The sequence below is a fragment of the Cinclus cinclus genome, chromosome 5, assembly GCF_963662255.1.
Source record: "Cinclus cinclus chromosome 5, bCinCin1.1, whole genome shotgun sequence".
Lineage (NCBI taxonomy): Eukaryota > Metazoa > Chordata > Aves > Passeriformes > Cinclidae > Cinclus > Cinclus cinclus.
The window spans coordinates 62925441-62944574 of record NC_085050.1 but is presented as its reverse complement, the minus strand read 5'-3'; the positions used below and the strand labels follow the sequence as shown (position 1 = coordinate 62944574).

Here is a 19134-nt window from a genome sequence, read left to right as displayed (position 1 = left end):
CACATGAGGCACCCACAGGCTGTACCCACGGTTGTCACACTTTTCTACCAAGAAGAGAAATGGATCAGCTGGCAACCTGCACTGCTGGGCTACCTGATTTCACAGTCAGGGCCAATTGGTAGAAAACTCAGGGTTTTTGTTAGCCAGTACATCCATTTGGTCCCAGAGAGGGACCCTTGATCCCTCCTTTCCACCCCTCAGTCAGGTCTAGAGCCACGAGGTAACCACATCGCTGTGAGGAGGGCAGCAGGGTGGTGCAGCCCACGGTGGTAATGCAGGATTCTCTCTGATAACAGAAGCTTCCTGTTGAGAAACCAAATAATACTAAAGGCTGTAATGCTTCCCAGAACCAGCATGCTCCAGACATACAACAAACGAGGTGCTTTGAAGTACAAATGTTTTATTGCAATGTTTCATTATTTACAGTACCGTTCACTTTGTCCCTGGGTGCTACCAAAGTGCAAAGCCATTTTGGGCAGGAAAGCCAAAGGATGGTAACTCAGCAGAAAAACATGGCTGTGCCTCCTCACTCCTGCTGTCCTGCCTCTTCTTGGTCCTGAATACAGAGAAGTTTGCTGCTCCCCCTGGGCCTTTGGAACAACCTGGTAATTGTGAAACTTTGGTCACAAAAGATTGTCAGTTGCTGGTCTGATCAAGGTGATGTAGCAACAGGAATCTGCAGTCTTTCCAGCAGGACTTTACTCAGGATTCAGGATTTGTAATGGCCTAACAAGACATCTGTGTATGCATGGCTGTCATGTTGTTATCTCAATTTTTGATGGAAGTACTGATTTATTCCCAATTATCTTTCTTGCCGGCTCTCTTTGGTTGATTCAGGGTTTTGAGGTTATTTATCTGCTCCCTTAAAAGAGCATGTAATTCAAGGCTGTTACCAGAGTTGCTACTGGATACTGAAATCAGTCAAGTCTTCTAGAATTGCACTTAAAAAGTTTTACAGAATGCCACAAATTTTATTATGCATTTCCATTTTGTATAAAAATGGTGATTCAAACACCACTGAAGCCTACATTTTCACACACTATCATCTGAAAACAGGACAAATTACACTGGTTACTTCAGGAAGGACCTCTCAACAGAAACTCTCCTTTGGAAAGGGGGTTAGTAACTACAAATTTATGGAAGACTAGAGAATGCCAGTATTCCAGTGGCTAAACTCAGGTCAAGAATCTTTCCAGCTTTCTAACAAGTTTATTAGCTTGAAAAAGTACTTTGAAAGACAGTTTTCAGACAGAGTCCATGCAATTTCCACTGTTGCCAGCATTCCCTTGGGAGGTGAGCAGTGAACTTCTCTGCCTCAGTTATCTCAGTGTGCATCAGGGATGTCATTACTTCTAAAACTTGAGACACCTTCTGTTACAAAGCTCTTGTACAACTGGGAAACATTTAAGACTCCATTCCAGAAAATAAGTTAAATGAAACAGCACTCAAACCCTCCAGAGAACATGTAGCAGGGCTGCTGGGGGAAGCTCAGCACCAGTAGCTGCTCCTGCTTTCCTCACCACATGCCTGATTTACAGTTCAATATTGAGTCCTTGCAACAGCTGCCTCAAACGATTCTGAAATTACAGCTTCTCAAAAAATGGGATGGTTGCAGTTCTTGGCAGGTTTGTTCCTGTGAGTCACATTTTCATTCCATGTTTTCACAAGCTTTTCCATATCACTATTGACAGAAAATCACCAAAAGCTTTACAGTTGCAGAAGATACCATTTTCACAAAGCAAATGTGCTGGATTTTTTCCTTAACCTACCATACAAAACACAGTGTTTAGAAGCTCTGCAATGCCTCCCTTGTAGTGTTCCTTTGGAATTTAGAGGAGGCAGCAGAGCTCACATGCAGTCCACAACGTTGCTGGATCCTTGGCCCACATCCCGGATCTGGCTGCTGAGACAGGAGCACACGGCCACGCCCGCCCCTGCCCTGCAGTGTGACACTGAGCCCACGAGTTCCCACCTACAGGAGAGAAGGAAAAGTAAGTTCCTGCCCTTCCTGAGCAACCTGAGAGTATTTTCTGCGCCTGAAATTCTACTACGCTGCCTAGCTGCTCACTCTGCACAAAAATGCACCCCGTTTAGTGCAAAATCAGACTGAAACAACCAGAAGAATGTAGATTGTTACTGAATTAAAGGGGGATAACAAGGGATGGAGAGGAGCAGAGGAGGAGGAGGTGCTTAAATATTTACAAGATTGCCCTAGTGATATAAGCAGCAGCCCTGCATTGATAGTCATGGATATTACTCACTTATTACCAGGAAACCACAGCTAGGCTCCTCCTGCACACTGCTTCTATGCTGCTGTGTTTTCACACAGGCAGATTTCCTTGTCTTATAAGGACAAACAAAGCATTTGAAATTACCTGTTCACTATGGGATCAAATGCTTCCACTGTGTTCAGGTACACGTTGCCATTATGACCTCCAACTGCAAAAATTTTTCCCATCAGTGTTGCTATGCCAACACCACCCCTCGGAGTTGTGAGCTCTGCCACATATTCCCATTTGTTACACCGTGGGTCAAACCTCTCCACCGAGCTCAGGGGTGAGTTGTCATCAAAGCCACCTGCAAACAACCATCAGAGAGTCAGCTTTTGGCATTCCTGGTGCAGGGGATATCCAAGACTGGCATTATCAGATTATTCTCAGCATTCAGGGGATCCTGTCCAGCTCTCTCTTTACCAGAACTTTACAAACTCCTAAAAATTAAACTAACAGCTCACCCTCTTCTCACTGCACAAGCCTCACCCAGAGCAATTACTTTCTTCTACTCAAGTTGCAAGGATTCTAATTTCATTATTTTGCGCCCTGAATTCGTCATACTTATAATGAAACAGCTTCCCATTTGGAAGAGAAAGAAACCTAACACCAGCAAAAGGATGGTCTCAATCTTAAACTTATTTTACTTTATGCAAAACACACTGAAGCAGTGTTCTCAAATTACAGTATTGGCAAATATTTTAGTAGAGAAAAAAAAATTCATATAAGACTCAGTGATGCATTCCCCTTCCTGGGGAAGCTGTCAGAGGAACATTTTATTCAAAACATATTTAAGCACTTATGATAAAACACAAGTCAGAGCTTTTTAAACTATCACTGTGGCACACCTACCTGGCATCTTCCTCTCTCAGGAAAGCAGGTAAATGCAAGGTAGCACACAAGAAGCTGTGGAATAAGTGCAAAAAAAGCTACTGTTGTCTACACTCAGAACACAACTGGAGTGCTTTGAAAGCATGTGAACTTAAGAATTGTTTCCTAAAAGGAAACTCAAGAGTAGTGAGTTTTGAGAGGATTTTCTAATTACAGACATATTGTCCTGAAATGTGGGTTAGAAGCTGCTTTTCATTTCCTCGCTAACATACCTTCGTTTAAGCATGCCCTGGTTGTGCTTGTGTTCTTCTCCTGCCCAAGAACAGCAAGTACAGGTCAGCTCTATCTGTTCCCAGTTCCTCTAGCAACAACAGCCTCTTCCAAAGCCCAGCACTTGGCAGCAGCAGCAGCACTACAGAACGCCACATCCCTACTCACCCACAACATACAAGCAGCCGTGGAGCTCGCTGACACCGTTCCCAGCCCTTCGCTGACCCATCTCTTTCACTTCTATCCACTTATCCAAGTGGGGATCATATTTCTCCACACTGGAAAGAGATGCTACGCCATCATTGCCACCCACGGCATAAACGTGGTTCTGGAAAACAGTTGTACAAAGATTGTTTGTGATGTAGTTGCCTTTACTCAGTTCTTCATAAGCAGTGTTAAAATCATAGGAAAATGTGCTATAGCCACCTCCATTTAAGAATTCCAAAAACAGATTTAACTATCTAACATAACAGCTATCTTTTCCAATGAAAGAAACACATCAGTTTAGTAGTGTTGCAGCTGTTTTTCAGAGCACGAGGGGGATTAAAGTAGACCATGAATTTGGTATCTTTCAACAGAGTTAGCACGACAACCCAGTCAGCTGAGTGAGACAGGAAGCACTATTCATGTCACTAGGAAGGTACTCCTCCCAGTACCTCACAGACTGTTGAAACAGTTCAATTTCCCTCACTTTTTGCACGGGATTTTGATGACCAGAGGCGCTCAGACCCACCAGCTGCATTTTGTTTCACACCTTGTGTTCTGTGTCTTGGACGCAGCTTTGAAAAGCAGCTGGGCTCCTCAGCTGGCCCCAGCCCCGCTGGGAGGAAGCGGCGACTCACCACCAGGGCTAGGACTGACACACCACCAGGGCTAGGACTCACCACCAGGGCTAGGACTGACACACCACCAGGGCTAGGACTGACACACCGCCAGGGCTAGGACTGACACACCGCCAGGGCTAGGACTGACACACCGCCAGGGCTAGGACTGACACACCGCCAGGGCTAGGACTGACACACCGCCAGGGCTAGGACTGACACACCACCAGGGCTAGGACTCACCACCAGGGCTAGGACTCACTCACCGCCAGGGCTACGGAGCCCACGCCTCCCCGGGGAGTGTTCATGGAGGCCACGGTGCTCCAGCGATCCGAGTCGATGTCGTAGCGCTCCACGTCGCTGAAGCACGTGTTGTCATCCAAGCCCCCGATGGCATAAATGGGGCCTCCCAGGGACGCCAGGGCGATGCCTCTCCTAGGAACCACAGCAGCAACAGCTCAGTGCAAGTCCTTAACCAGAGGGACCCACACAGCCATGGTATATGAGTGGCACCCGTCTCAAACTAGGGGGAAAAGAGTGATGGGAATTTTAAAAGTGACATTTATAGTAAATCATGTTGCTGGCCCTCTGCACACCTGTGTCCTTTTGACTGAATGCCAACTCTTAAGGCCAAGTCCTCTGCTCACATAGTTGGATACAGGACAATGTCTTAGATATGATTTCTCAGTTTTATTAAATCAGAAGATGAACCAAAACCTTCATTGGTACAGCTGGCTGCTACCATTTGAGAATGATGGGGAGTGATACTAATACATATTAAAAGGCAAACTTGTGCTGGATATTAAGCAGCTGAACTCTAGCAAGATTTAACTGCAGTCTCTTCCATTCCGGTGTTTTTTTATTAAGCGTTAAAACGGTCATCAGATTTATTTCTACTAAATCTACCTACATGAGAGTACAATCAGTACTATAAAATTAATAGTATGGTCTAGACTGTGTTTCTGCTTTTACCAGGTTACTGACAATATTCTTGTTCCAATAGAAAGGGTGGGCTCAGAGATACCCGAGGTAGCAGCAAGGGAGGGACAATCTACAGAACAAACATTGTGGCAATATACTGCCCTTATCTTAAATAGCCTCAGAAGATAACAGACACCCTTTAATGGTGGCAGCTTTTTTTTCCCCTAAGCATTCCAAGACCTCAGTGAATGGGAGGAGTGGAGCTGGGAGGTAGCCAAGGCACAGCAGGCTTTTCATTTACCCCAGTACTCAGTAGTAAATGTCACAGAAATCTAGGGCTGATTGTCGTTGAGATTATGCCCTGGGGTGGTGGCAAGAGGAAGTGGAGCAGGCCACTTCTAGTAGTCTGGGTCTTCTACTTTAATTAGGTCACAACTACAAATAGCTTTCAGACTTAAGCCATACTTAACATTTCACTCCTACTGGTACGTGATGCTTTGAAAGACAACAAACAACAAAACGGAATGCAGAATTAGGGACACTGATTTAAATAACAGAAACAAAAAATTACAGATCCATAAGCCTAGTAACTCCTGAAAAGAATCTTAAATGTCAAGGCAAAAAGAGCCCCCAGTCTGACTTTCAGATCCTGCTCTTCTGGCCTTTTGTGTGAAAAGCATAGGCAGCTATTTGTTTCCTGGTATAGTATTTCACTTTTTTTATTTTCACTATGAAGTATTTCACTTCTCATGTTATGCTGGCAGTTATCTTGCTAATTCTTAAAAAGAACAAAAACCCCACAGAACCAGTTCATCAGTTCCAAGTTGTTTTTACTGGGCACAGCAGAAAGCAAGCATAGCTGGGGAAGAAGAGGTCCCTGGTCCAGAAGCCAGCTCCTCCAAAAAAAACAAAACAGAAGGGTAATACATTCATAGCTTAAAGCTCCAAATTAGGGGAAGGAAATTCCTCTAAACAGAAGAGTTTGAAAACCCCCCAAAAAGGCAGGACGGACAGGATGCTTTTCAGCATCAGCAAGAAACAGCACATCAGAGACTAGGACTTGGAGCATGGAACACATATACCTCTTTGTGTTCATTGATGCCTTCATCATCCACTTGTTTGTGAGAGGATCAAATACTTCCATGCTTCCTAAGTGCTCATTTCCATCATGTCCACCTACTGCGTAGACTTTACCTGAACACACAGACATCTTTTGATATAGAGACTGCTTGGCAACATTTCAGTTTTCATTTATGTAATATCCCTGCCTATGTGGAGACAAAGAGGTCAAATAAAGGTTTAAGTTTTTAAATGTATTCAATATTAGAGTTTTATATGCTGTACTCAACCAGGAATCTGTTCTAATGTGAACTTTATGCAACACTTGAGATTATGTAGACAAAAAAAAAATCTTCCCATTATTTAAGTACTGCAGGTCAAATCAGTTTGGACACATGTACCAGTCTCTCCAGATTTTCTATGGAGAAAAATTATCTCTGTTCTGCTGCAACACAGGGGCTTCCAAGTACAAGAGAAAGCAGCATTATTGGCGCTAAGCTGCTCTGGACTGCACAGACCTGTTTTCAGAAGATGGGGACCCAAAAATAAAGCCAGGTCTGCTCTTGGAAGAGTTATGTAACTTGAGTAACTCAGTAACTTTCCAGGATGGATTTAAGTAGGAAGGGAGCCAGTATGAATATCAGCAAATTCTGGGTGACTGCTGTCTAAGGTAATTTCTTTATAAACTGATTTTTTAAAAGTAAATCACCTATTAAAGGCCAGAATTTATATATACAGCTCAGTTGGGCTGGGAGGAACCTTTAAAGGTCGTTTAGTCCAGCCCCTCTGCAATGAAACCTTTCCATTTTCAGGTTGCTCAGAGCACCATCCAGTCTGACCTTGATCACTTGCAGAGATGGGACATTTACCACTTCTCTGGGCAATCTGTTCCAGGTTTTCAGTAACCTCACTGTAAAAAACATCTGCTTCATATGTAGTCTAAATCAACCCTCTTTTAGTTTAAAACCATTACCTCTCGTGGTAGTACAAGAGGCCCCACTAAAAAGCCTGTCTTTCTCTTCCTAAGCTCCCTTTAAAGTACAGAAAGGCCACAAAAAGGTCTCCATGAAGCCTTCCCGAGTCTGAGCAGCCCAACTCTGTCAGTCTGCAGTAATGTCTTTTTCATAAGCACAGTTTCAGATTGGCTCAGGACCAAACACTCCTTCAAGGGGGAGCAGCTTTACTAAACTGAAGACTATCAAACTATTAAGCAATTAGTTTACTTCTTGTACAGCTAGTAAAAGTACCAACACAGCAACAGGAGCAAACAAGTGCCTTTTTGCCTGGGGTTGCCTGAAGAGGGTTACTGACCTCCCACGGAGATCACACCCACGTGCCTCCTCCTGCTGTTCATTTCAGGGCCGAAGAACCAGCTGTTCCTACTGATGGAATAACACTCGATGCTGCGGAAGGGGTCACCTGATCCACCTCTGCCACCGACACAGAACAGAACACCTGCAGAACACAGAACAGGCTTCCAGAGAACCAGCAGGAGGATGGGCAATAACAGCTGTACAGCAGAGCAAACTGAAAATTACACAGTTCGGGGAATTTGTATTTCACTTCAAGGAGCACAGTCATTGCCCTTCGTAACTCAGTACTGGATTTTGGTCTTTGCTTGACATGCTGCTATGGTAATCAGCTATCTATGCTCTTGTAAAAACAATGCATTTTTAAATACGCTTTTTGTGATTTGGTTTAAGAAGACAAACCCATTGTTTGTGAAATATAACTACGTAGAAATTATGATCTGCGGTCAACATTCATCGCTCGCTTTTGGCGTAGGTTAGTCAAAGACTTTAAAAGTTGACCAAAAGGTAAATGTCCACTGTTTTTGGCACAGCTTTGAACAGATTGCCTGGTCATAACATATGTAACAGCTCTGGCTTTAATACAGATAGAGACAATCAGGATAAATTATTAATGCTTTAAAGAAAGAAAATGACTGCTAACTTCTGCTAGGAAAATGCAGCACATTACAGAAATACCAGAGAGGTACATAATGGCTTTCCCAATTTTGCATCAAGTCATGAACAACCCTCGACATCAAGCTATACCTGCTTGATATCAAGACACCTGCACAGATGTGCTGCCTTTTCTCCACACCACTCCCTACTGGGTAACCAGACACACATTTAATTACCAGCAGTCTGCTTCCTTGGTGTTGTGCGAATGGAGTACTCAAAGTCAGGCACTGCCCTGCTGCTCAGGTGAAGGTGGTAGTTCCTTGCTTCATCCAGCAAATCCCTACATTTTAGATTCTGCTTGACAATCTCTTCCTTTGCCACAACACCCATAAGGAAACAAACGGGCAAGAGAGGCAGCCGTACCTGACACAGAAATGAACACAGTTGGAGAAAGTGGCTGAAGTGCCGAGTGTCACCGTGCAGCGCTGCCCATGCACCGGCCGGCAGCTGCAGAGCCAGCCGGCAGCCCCACGCTCCTCAGGAAGGAGAGCAGCTCTCAGACTTGTTCCAGACAACAGCCACATGAACAGTTCTTTCTGCTCATAAAGTTTCCTACAACCATTTGCATTTCAGCCACAGTGGAGAAGTGTCCCTTGGCCCAGGCTGTGCTGAGGAAGGAGACAAGCTGCTGCACCTGCACCTGACTGGCATGATGCAGGCAGCACCCGTGGCTTTTGAAGGGCTTTATCAGCTTAGCCTGCTGTTGGCTATGAATCTTCAGCTCACTGTTATGCCAGTCTAAGAGGGCTTGTGCTAAAATGGTTCATTTTCTTTGGGTGGCAAGTCAAAAAGGAAACACTTAGTCACTGTGAACTGTGTCTATGAAGGAAGTATTGCTAGTGCAGTAACACCTTTCTCTAAGGCAGACTTGACAGATTTCAAGCTTAAAAAAAAAGTAATAAATATTGAGAGCTAGTTGTTTCCTTCTCTAAATCCTTTCTGCCATTTATTTCAGCAAACCTTTCATCCTTCTTCGTAAGACAAACAGCACAGAATACAAAGTACAATCAGAGGCAAAGGTGGGAATGTTAGTGGGGGGAACTGAAGCATATCTCCACCTGACTTCCTAAGGTTTGGAGCCAACACTGTCAAGCAGCTCTCAGCTGGCTCAACAGCAATGGTGAAGAAGTCCAATAGCTCTAATGCTTCTCAAAGCAGAAGGATGAGGCTGTCACAGCACTGACAATCATCCCTGTCTTGAAGGAAGCATGTGTCTTGATCCATTCCTCCTCACCTCCTTGCTTTCAGTCCCACTTCTTCCTTTATTTTGGACCAGCTTATTTGAGGCTACTTTAAAGCAGCACTTCAGCCCTGCTGACAGGCTCCTAAGGTTAGTGACGTGGTAAGAACTCCAGGCTGTTAAATTCAGAACCTCATTGCAATAGTGAAACCCATAAGGTTGAATATGACATGGATAATCACTGTCTTGAAGCCCAGGCATGTTTTATGCTAGCAGTAATGTCCAAGCCAACTGATGACTCCATATGCTCTGGCAAACAACCCATAATTACAAGAAGGGGTTTACTTTTTCTTTGCTTGAATCTAGTATCTGGTTTTCATCAACAGATTGAAACGGTCAATCTCATCTGCTAGCACAACTGGGCAATAAATATACATTTCTTTAAAAAAATCTTTAATTATATTGCCTGTAAGTTTAAGTATAGCATAATAAAGAAGGGGCTTTTGTTTCAAAAACCTCATGCTAATCTTGATGAAACTGAAGGTTTTTGGAAGACAGCTAATAGACCACTGTGATCTTTTCTAGGAAATGTGAAAAATTATTCATGAAGACAATGACAGCAGCATCTCAGTGCACCTCTCCTTACTCACATAATGCCAAAATTATCAATTCAGACAAATACAAAATAATCAAGTTGGAATTCAGTGACAACTAAAACTGCACAGGCAATTCTACCTGCTAAGACACGTGCAATGTTGTGTAGCACATGGCATGCAAATCCTTCCCAGTACAGGCTCTCCCGACCTGTCTCAAATACTGTGACAGAACTTGATGCAACAGATCTTAGCTTCCTTTCCTAGCCATGTAAGAAAACTCAACAGCTTTGCCTCCCTCCTTAAGTACAGATACTTAAGAACATGGGCAGTGAGCAGATCAGGCTGTAGGAGTGGCATGCCAAGTGAAGTGATGGCTTTATATTCTCTCTGTTTCGTGTCAGTATAAAACATTTCTGCTCAACCACAGATGTAGCTTTTTGTTGGTTCCCCACCTCCCAGCCATGGGAATAAAGTGAGTACTTTTCTCTCTACAGAGACAGGAGGATATCACTTCTTCCTGGTATTTAAGAACTCTAACCTGCTTTCACTGTCAACTCCCAACTCTGAATATTAGATGAGGCACCAAAAGCTAAGAACATTTTTCACCTTGAGATCTACTCAAGTACAAAGAGCTGATCACACAACTAAACCAGCGATGAGACAGGCACTTGCTGCCTCTGTCTGCCCTACCTGTCCAAGGATCTCATCCAGCCACGTAGCATGATGCTGAGGATTGGCTAGGAGCCACTTGATAGCAGCATTGTAAACTTGCTTTTCATTTTCAATATTCAGGTCACTGGAGGACAGGAGTTTATGGAGGTGCTGTGGTGACACACTCACAAAGTCCTCGCACTCCATCACTTCTGTGAAATGTTCACAAGCGAACTGATCAGCCATGTCCATCAGGTCGATGCGGTTGTGGCTCTCGGCGAACGCCCTGACTGCCAGGCAGTTGGAGGGGTGGAAGTGCAGCTTCATGTACTCACAGCAGGCCTTGGCCACCAGTTCCACCTGCAGGATGCAGGCGGCGTACAGGAGGGGCTGCACGTTATCCACCGTCAGCGTGAGCCGCGAGGAGTACGCGAACTTCACCAGGTCCTCCATGGCATCACCGTCAAAGTCCCTGATCTCGATCAGCTTCTGCTTGGCTTCAGCCATTTCCGAAAGAAACATGGCCCGGAAGTACGGGATAACGCAAGCCAGCACCAGTTTGTGGCAGGAGATTAGCTTTGAACCAACCTGAAAGAAAAAAGAACAAAAAAAACCCAACAACCCAATGTTTCGCTGGAATGTCAGTTTTGGCTGTGAAAGCAGGAACAGTGGAGCTGAAATAAGAATTCTGGACTCCATGTGTTTTGATTGTATTTATCCACAAAAATGAATTCATTTGCCCCGTCCTTCTAACATTGTATCCATGCATCCAAAGAATTCTGAGCTGTAGCTTGGCCATCAGAGTAGAGCAAAGTCAAAACACAAGGAAGCAATAGCACTGATGCACTGAACTTGTCTTTATTTAAAAGCCTTGAAACATCCTTAGAAATATTCTAGATGCATCTTGGAGACAGGAGGAGACTGCTAGACCCCTGTTTTATATATACATAGCCAGAGACTTTAAGGGGGGAGAATTAAAAAGTGGCATTTTTAGACTACTTAATGTAGACTTCTGGACTTTTACTACTGTCAAGGAACCGATGCTTATACAAGCAAATTTATGTCAAAACATAAAAATAACAGCTATTTCAGGTGTTATTAAAAGGTTCCAGTCACTTCAATATTTTCAGAATGTTTAGCCATAAAAGACAGTGCATTCCCCATAAAGAGAAGGCATTTCTCAAAATTCTGATCAGAAAACGTAAAATAAGCTTTTCATGCACAAAATTCTAGAATTTCAATACATTAAAAAAAATAATCTAAGTACTGAAGGTAAATGAACAATCCACTGCTTATCTGCGTTCCAAGCTTTCTTACAGCCTTTGTCACTCTGCATGTAAAGGGATGGCTGACATAAGCAACCAGTCTCCCTGACAGATTCAAACTACATGTTCACTTCCAGATGAAGGTGTTACAGAGAGCTAGTATGCACTTAGAAAAATAAAAATATACTACATTATTAGGATATTTTGGGTATTTTCCAGCTCTGATTCAATACTCAATTGCTCTATGTTTTTAAAGAGTATGATCAACACAAGTGTAATCTACCGGGTGAGCTGTGAGCTGAGTATAGAAAATAAACACACAAGCAAGAGTATGCAGATTAAAAAAGAGGAAAAGATGATGGATGGTTCAGTGGATGGTTCAGTGTGACAACTTCAGATCACCCCAGAAGGAACAATTCAGACCTACCAAATGAACAAAAAGCAAACCACCAGGAGAAAAGCAGATGGTATTCATCTGCCACTCTCCGCCTTCTAACAGCCTTCTAAGACTGTTCGTATGACAGCAGCAGGAGAGTAGGTGAAATTCCAGAATTTAACTCCTTGGAACAGAGGGAGTGTTCCAGTGTGCTCCCACGGCTTATCACTGTTACAACATCAGCACTCCAACTAACTACAGTACTGATACAAAAACATGCTACCAGTAAGTGGTAACAGGGAAAGCTCCCAGGCCATTCTTACCTTCAGACACTTTTATTCTGCCCATCATCCCACTCTCTAATTAAACCTTTCTTTTGAATTATGTGGCTTTACTATGTTAACCAAATCTGCTTATTTTTAAATTACAGAACGGTTTGGGTTGGAAGAGACCTTACCTCATCCCACCCTCTGCTATGAGCAGGGACTCCTTCCACCACCTACCTAGCATGTTCTTGCTATTTTGAAATCAGAGTTCCCCTCCAGCTACTATCATATTTTAAGAGTTAGCAGTTAAAACAATAACTGGTCTGACAAGAGCAATGCCAGAATTGCTTACTAACTCAGGTCACACACAAAAGCAGAAAATTCAGTAGAAATCTGATTATTCTTAAAACATGAGTGAGGCCTGAGCACTACGGCAAGAAAAAACAAGCCCCTCTGAAAATTCTGATTCAAGTACGTGGTTAGCAGTTACTTGAAAAATCCCTGATTTAGGAAGCCATACAATAAGATGTCCATGGGTTGCTCTAGCCTTCACTGGAAGCCAAGTCGTCACCTAGCATTCTAAAGCTCCCAAAATAGCTCCACACAGATCATACAAATGAACATTAATACAAACCTAATTTAGGGAAAGTTAAACTGCAGCCCCAGTAAAGTGTTTTTTCCAAGGCAAGTTTCCCTTGCTGGAATATGCATTTAGCTATGTTTATAAAATAAGATTTTCTGCTTTTTTTTTCCGCAAGGGCAGGTGGAAAGGAGGAAAGGTAAGAATGAAGTCAACAAGAAAAGGGATGAAGAGGGTTGGTAATACCAGGGACTTACATCTGTGAGGATTTTCCCTGTTCATATCTAACAGTCAAAGTAGCAGGCTAACAACTTCTCCTAAAGGTATCTGTCATTTGTTCTAGGTTTAAGAACTGTGCTTCATCACTATTCCTTAAATAACTATCTTGCACTATCTTGTAAGCTGGTTAGCTAAGCAATACTTAATACTCAAAGGTGCTGGCACCCACTTCTATGCATGCTAAACACAAATTTATGGTGCTCAGGATGTAAGTAATATACAGCTGAGTTACAAATAATACATTAAAGCAATGCTATGCAAGAATCACAAAATTTGCTTCCTCCCTCTTTTCCTTTACTCTTTGATCAGCTGTAGAACACAACTGTCTGAGGTTCTTTTCTTTCCTTCTCTGAAGAATGCTGGAAGTTAGATTTTTTCCAGAAATCCTTTTGCAGAAAAGAATCTAGCAAAACAACACAAAATGCAGACATGGAGGTAAAATTGGAGATTAAAGTATATTGAGAACAAAGAGGCTACAAGGAGCTGGAACTGCACAGTAATTAGTGACCAACAGTGGGAATTTGCTTAGAAGGCAAGCTGGATGAGGCCAAAGTCATGTACTTCCTCTCCTGGATTGTCAATACTTTAAGTGTTTAAATTGCAGGCATCTCCAGAGATGCCTCAGATCCAAGAAGTATTCAATGGCTTCCACACCTCTGCCAATATTCACATCTACCTCCCAACACACTCATCTGCAGCATTATCTTCAGACTGATACATGCAATGGATATATGACAAGTATCACCTTCAGTGTAACATCACAGAGCTCTCCAGCTTCAAAGAAGTGAAGGAGAGAGCTGTGAAAATCCTTCCAAGCCTCATTTGCCTCAAACACGAAGACATCCTCATCCCCATCGCTGTTGGAAGGCCGAGTTTGCTGCTGCTGCTGCCGCCTTTTTCCTTTTATCAGATGTTGTTTTGCCTGCTCAGGGACCATGGATTCCGAAGCCATTGGCTGTTTCTTCTCTCACTGCATCAATCTCCAAAAACTCCTGCCAAGATAAAATCCAGCCCATCAGGAGTTAGGTTCTAAAATTCAGTTCTGTTCATCTTCCTGTTTAAAAACACACATAAAAGAAGAAAATGAGACATTAGGTAATGCTAGTATATAACACTTCAATTATTTTATAATACTACCTATGATCTTGGGGAAGCTGAGAGGAGAAGGGACAAAAAAAAAAAAAAGAGATCCACAGCTAAGAATCCTATGTAGGTACGTTTAGGAAAAGCCGTATTCATGAACTTGCTGTCCACACTTCTTGATAAAGACATGAAAAATAAAAGGCAAATGTAAACTATAGAATCATATAAAATTGTTTGGGTTGCAAAGGACCTTAAAGATTATATAGTTCCAACCTTCCATTAGACCAGGTTGCTCAAAGCCCCATCCAGCCTGGCTTTGAAAACTTCCAGGGATGGGATGTCTGCAGCTTCCCTGGACAACATTTTACAGTGTCTCACCACCCTCACAGCAAAGAACTTCTTCCTAAGATCTAATCTAAATCTCTCCTCTTTTCATTGGAGCTGTTCCCATTTGTCCTATGACCACTTCCCTGTGTAAAAAGTAACTCTCCCTGTTTTTCATAAGCCACCTTTAACTGTTGGAAGGTACTCCAGAGTATACTGAGAAGCATGTTCCTCTTACATCGACTACCTTTGGTTTCATGGCTTTTAATTTATGATGCTTTCATTCTTCATTCTACGCTAAGAGTTGGTGACTGCTATAATTCTGGAATTTAGAGGTGTTGGAGGGAAGCAGACTGGCCAAAAGAACAAAAAAATTCTTCTGCAGTAAAAATCTAAGTCACATGTCTGGGAGCAGAACTGATTTTCCTTTGGGACATCTTGAAAGTGTCCATGCCTCTTACTAAATTTACAGCACTTCATGCATCAATACTGGAGAAAAAGCAAGAAGTGTCCTGAGGCAACCATACTTGTTTCTACTGTAGGTCACAGGGTTGCTGCCAGCTCCACATCCTGTGTGGTGACAGAGCCAGTGGCTGCACTGGGCCAGGCAGGTTAAAGTGAGATCAGACGTGGAATATTTGATGCTTTAAGTGAGGTAAGTACTCTTCCTTTAAAAGACATATAAAAGAAAGATCTTACTTCTTCCAAAACTACAAACTAGATCAAAGAAAGATATTATGGATCATGGATCTTTATACAGTTTATAGCAATAGAATACCTTTTTTTCTGCTGAAAACTTAAGCTTCACTATGCCACATTTACAAATTACTAAGATATTTTTCTAGTTCATTATGGTATTCTGAATCCTCCATGACTGGTGCTCACATTTAACACGCCCTTCCAAGAGGTCACTTAATAGCACTGAGATCTGAAGCTGACACAGAGCTTCAGACACAATCTCCTGAAGTTATAAAAATTAACATGGACAAACAAGAGGGAAAAGATTGACATTGAAATGCTGCACAGGGATGTTGAAAGGCATCATGTGTTATTCATTCACATGATGATGCAGGTAAGATATAGCATCTCTAGCCTACGCTTGTAGGGAACTCATGCTTATTTTGGTCTTTGACTGACACTCTTGCTTCACCACTCCCTGCTTATTCACACCCAACCACTGCTACAGCGAGTAGAGATGCTGCTTTCACACAGAACTGCCACTGCCTGCTAAAGGACACTTCACAGCTCCCAAGTCATAAGGTTTTTCCATCTGACACATATGCTACATTTATCTTCCTGCTTTAACTGCAGCTGCACACAGACTTTCCTCATCTGTTCTGTGTCCTGAGGTAAAAAAGGCTGATGTGTACATTTTACCTATTCTGGGTATGCCATTGTAAACACCAACATAAACCCATGAGTCTTAAGAAAAAATCAGCACTGTTGGGGTGAATTTTTTATGCTATTAATGAACTAAGCAGTAACACAAAAGCCAAACATAACTGATTTAAAGCAATACTTTTCATCCACATCTCACGCTCATAACAAATAAAGGTTGTGGAGATGCTCTGAGCTCTTGCCTGTAAGAAAAAAATGTTGAATGCATACTTGGATTTATATATTTGATACATACCAAGTACCCACTTGACATGGTAGGGGAAGAAACTAGAAATGACACCAGAGGAAACCAATGGCATTACCCAGGCACACAGCCATAGATAAGAAAATCACATCTATGAAGGAGTGCCCAGTATTGTCATAAAAAACATCTGTATGGGAACATGAGAACAAGTCAATTACTGTTCCTCAGCCAACGAGAAGTTTCTGCAACGTGTTAAAAATTAACATGTGTAACATAACCTTCAGAAATATTCAGACAGCAATAGACTGACATATTTCAGCTTTGTTCTAATGAGACTTGGTGGAAGGCAGATTTTCATTCTTCTCCCAAGTCACCAATTCAGGAGCATTTTGCTTCTGTCATACACCTAGGCCATACAATTCTTCTTAGACATCTATCCCCAAATCCTCCACTGGTCTTAATTACAGCATCTCACAATTTGAGTCTTCAAACAAATCATCATCTGCTACAGAAAGTACCACCTGTAGCCATGTTTCATTTGCAGAAAATTCTGGCTTGGGCTCATCTTTAGCCATAAGCCTTTTCCTATGCTCAGATTTTAAATGAAAAAGAAATTAATTTTAGCAGCACTTGACTCAAGATACTAAGTTCTGAAAACCTGAAGATCACTCCAAATTCATGAATATCAGTATAATATATACTCAACAAATGAAGAGAAGAGCCGTAACAGATTTACTCCCCAAATCAACAGTAATTCAACAACATCCAACTACTTGAGGTTAGTTTAGTCCTGGGTGAATGCAACATACACACAGTCTTTCCTCTCTAGAATGCCATGGCCATTCAGAACTCCAATAATATGCTCCCTTTTTCACCTTGGCAACTGAGTCTTCCAGCCTCCAAGCACTCTCATATTTTGATGACATTAAGGGCGTGACCATCACAGCAAGTGACTCTAGGGAAACTAAAGGAAGTGCCTCGTTCATAACATCATCTATCATTCCTTGAAAACAGCTACTTGACACTTTCCATGAAGGAGTAGCTGTCTGGATTAAAAAACAACCAAAACAAAACAAACAAACCCCACACATGTTTACAGCTCACCATCCTTTGCTGAGAGCCAGTCAGCAATTTCCTTGTTCAAGTTAAATATTTAGAAATACTGATGATGTCTGCTATTCTCAAGATGTCCCTCCCCTGGCCATCAGTGCTGGCCCTCAGGCAAGGGACTGAGGATCCTCTCTTAGCTGTTCCTCAGACTTACAAAAGCAAGAAAGGATGGGAGGTCAGAGCACAAACAGGCTATCTTACCACTGCTCTAATTCAGGTAACATCTGAATGTGACATGCTTTTGATTGAAGACATCCTAGCTAAATCTTATCTGGAATAAAGTCTAAAATTTCTCAAGTCACATTAAGTAATTTGGCTCAGTAGAGAAAAAATACCTCCATTTTGAAGCAAAAAGAAACTGAAGACAATAGGCAGTGGTAGGAAATGAATATCATTGCTCTGTTTTCCCCCATTATGAAGTTAAATCCCAGGAATCCTGGCGGACAAGCTAATGTAGATGCTGGAGACATGGCCTCCTTTCCCCTCTGGAGCACCTCTGGAGGTCGTGTCCCAGAAAGAAGGGATCACCCTTATTCTTTCTCTGACACATGGCAGGAAGACGCTTCAGTGACATAAAACAAACAAAATTATGATCGCCACTATAACAAAAACTAGGCATTGTTCAGATAAGAGATAATCTTAAAACTGTAAATCCAACACCCCTTATGATCAGTGGTACTGAAGCTGAAAAAAAGGTGGCAGAAGTGCAGAAATAAAAGATACAGATGAAATTTCCCCAAGCATCCTGTATGCGATTTTGACCACCTGCCCCAAAGATGAACTAAAATCACATCATGATCTGTGCAAAGAAGAGTGGTCAGCCTCCCTCAGAAAACAAAAAGGCCTTTTAATTGAAGGAGACAAGAAATTTGCCTTTGTACTTGTGGCTGTGTAAAACTAACTTGTCTAACAGAGCCTGGTGAGTCTCTGTGGGTACTGAAATGCTCTCACTGCTGCCCAAAAGATCAGAACAGCAGAGGCAGCAACAAGATCTTCTCCAGTTTAATCCAGCAAACACAGCAAGTCGAGTTGTTGTCTTGTGTTGTGCTAAGAAAACTTGAAGGTTTGGAGAAAGGACAGCTGGCAGAGCTAAGGAAGACACAGAGGGAGAGAAGTGGGAAGGGCAGAAGGCAGCTGCAGTGCAAACTGCAGACAAGCAGCAGCTTTGGCAGGGACTGTGCCAGCAGCTGTTTCACTGCTCAGTCTGGCTACAGCTGCACCATCGAGAAGGAACACGGGGTGGGGGAAAACTGACAGACAAAATAGAGTAGAAAATCCTCACTTCTCTCCCATTCTCCCTTCTCATCTTTAATTCTATTAAAGATGATGTGGAAACTTTATGCAAAACTGTTCAGATGCTCACACTAACTAGGTCAAATTAGACAAGGCTGGAAAACATGGGAACATTCAAATTACACACTGTATTACAATCCTATGCCTACTGCACTTTTCAGAGGAAAGCTATTTAACAGAAAGGGGGAAAAAATTGTCAGAAACCACCCATCTAACTGGTTTAGCTTGTTTAAAACTGTCTGGACTGCTTTTGTAGAAACACATAGAAAAGTTTCTTAGACAACACTAATTTACAGTTTCCAAATCCTTTCAGCATTTCCAAGGTGCTTCACAGCAAAAAGTGACATTATTGTTTTGTGTTACTTGTCCCACAGGTAGCTCAGCAACAGTAAAATAGGTACAGCTGGCAC

General features: G+C 42.5%; 1 protein-coding gene across 3 annotated transcripts; it reads right to left on the bottom strand.

Annotated features, from left to right (window-relative positions):
• Positions 1–445: 445 nt before the first annotated feature.
• On the bottom strand, positions 446–14919 carry KLHL8 (kelch like family member 8). 3 transcript variants are annotated; one of them, XM_062493908.1, is made up of 9 exons: positions 14078–14919; positions 10606–11154; positions 8316–8502; positions 7484–7627; positions 6196–6307; positions 4459–4627; positions 3540–3699; positions 2376–2577; positions 446–1972 (listed from the first exon to the last, which is right to left on the bottom strand). In XM_062493908.1, the coding sequence occupies exons 1-9, from the start codon at positions 14282–14284 to the stop codon at positions 1849–1851; spliced, it is 1854 nt and encodes a 617-aa protein (XP_062349892.1). In that variant the 5' UTR covers positions 14285–14919; the 3' UTR covers positions 446–1848. The 3 variants fall into 3 exon arrangements, with proteins under 3 accessions (XP_062349892.1, XP_062349893.1, XP_062349895.1); XM_062493909.1 differs by having other exon boundaries at positions 10606–10926; XM_062493911.1 differs by lacking the exon at positions 10606–11154.
• Positions 14920–19134: the final 4215 nt, after the last annotated feature.

What these genes read in the sequence shown, in the direction of transcription:
- KLHL8 (XM_062493908.1), bottom strand. Translation starts at nt 14,284, where the DNA reads ATGGCTTCGGAATCCATGGTCCCTGAGCAGGCAAAACAACATCTGATA. An exon ending in GGGTGTGATCTCCGTGGGAG is followed by an intron (nt 6,308 to 7,483) that starts GTCAGTAACCCT and finishes CTGTGTGTTCAG; the next exon opens with GTAAAGTCTACGCAGTAGGT. An exon ending in TGGGCTCCGTAGCCCTGGCG is followed by an intron (nt 3,700 to 4,458) that starts GTGAGTGAGTCC and finishes ACTGTTTTCCAG; the next exon opens with AACCACGTTTATGCCGTGGG.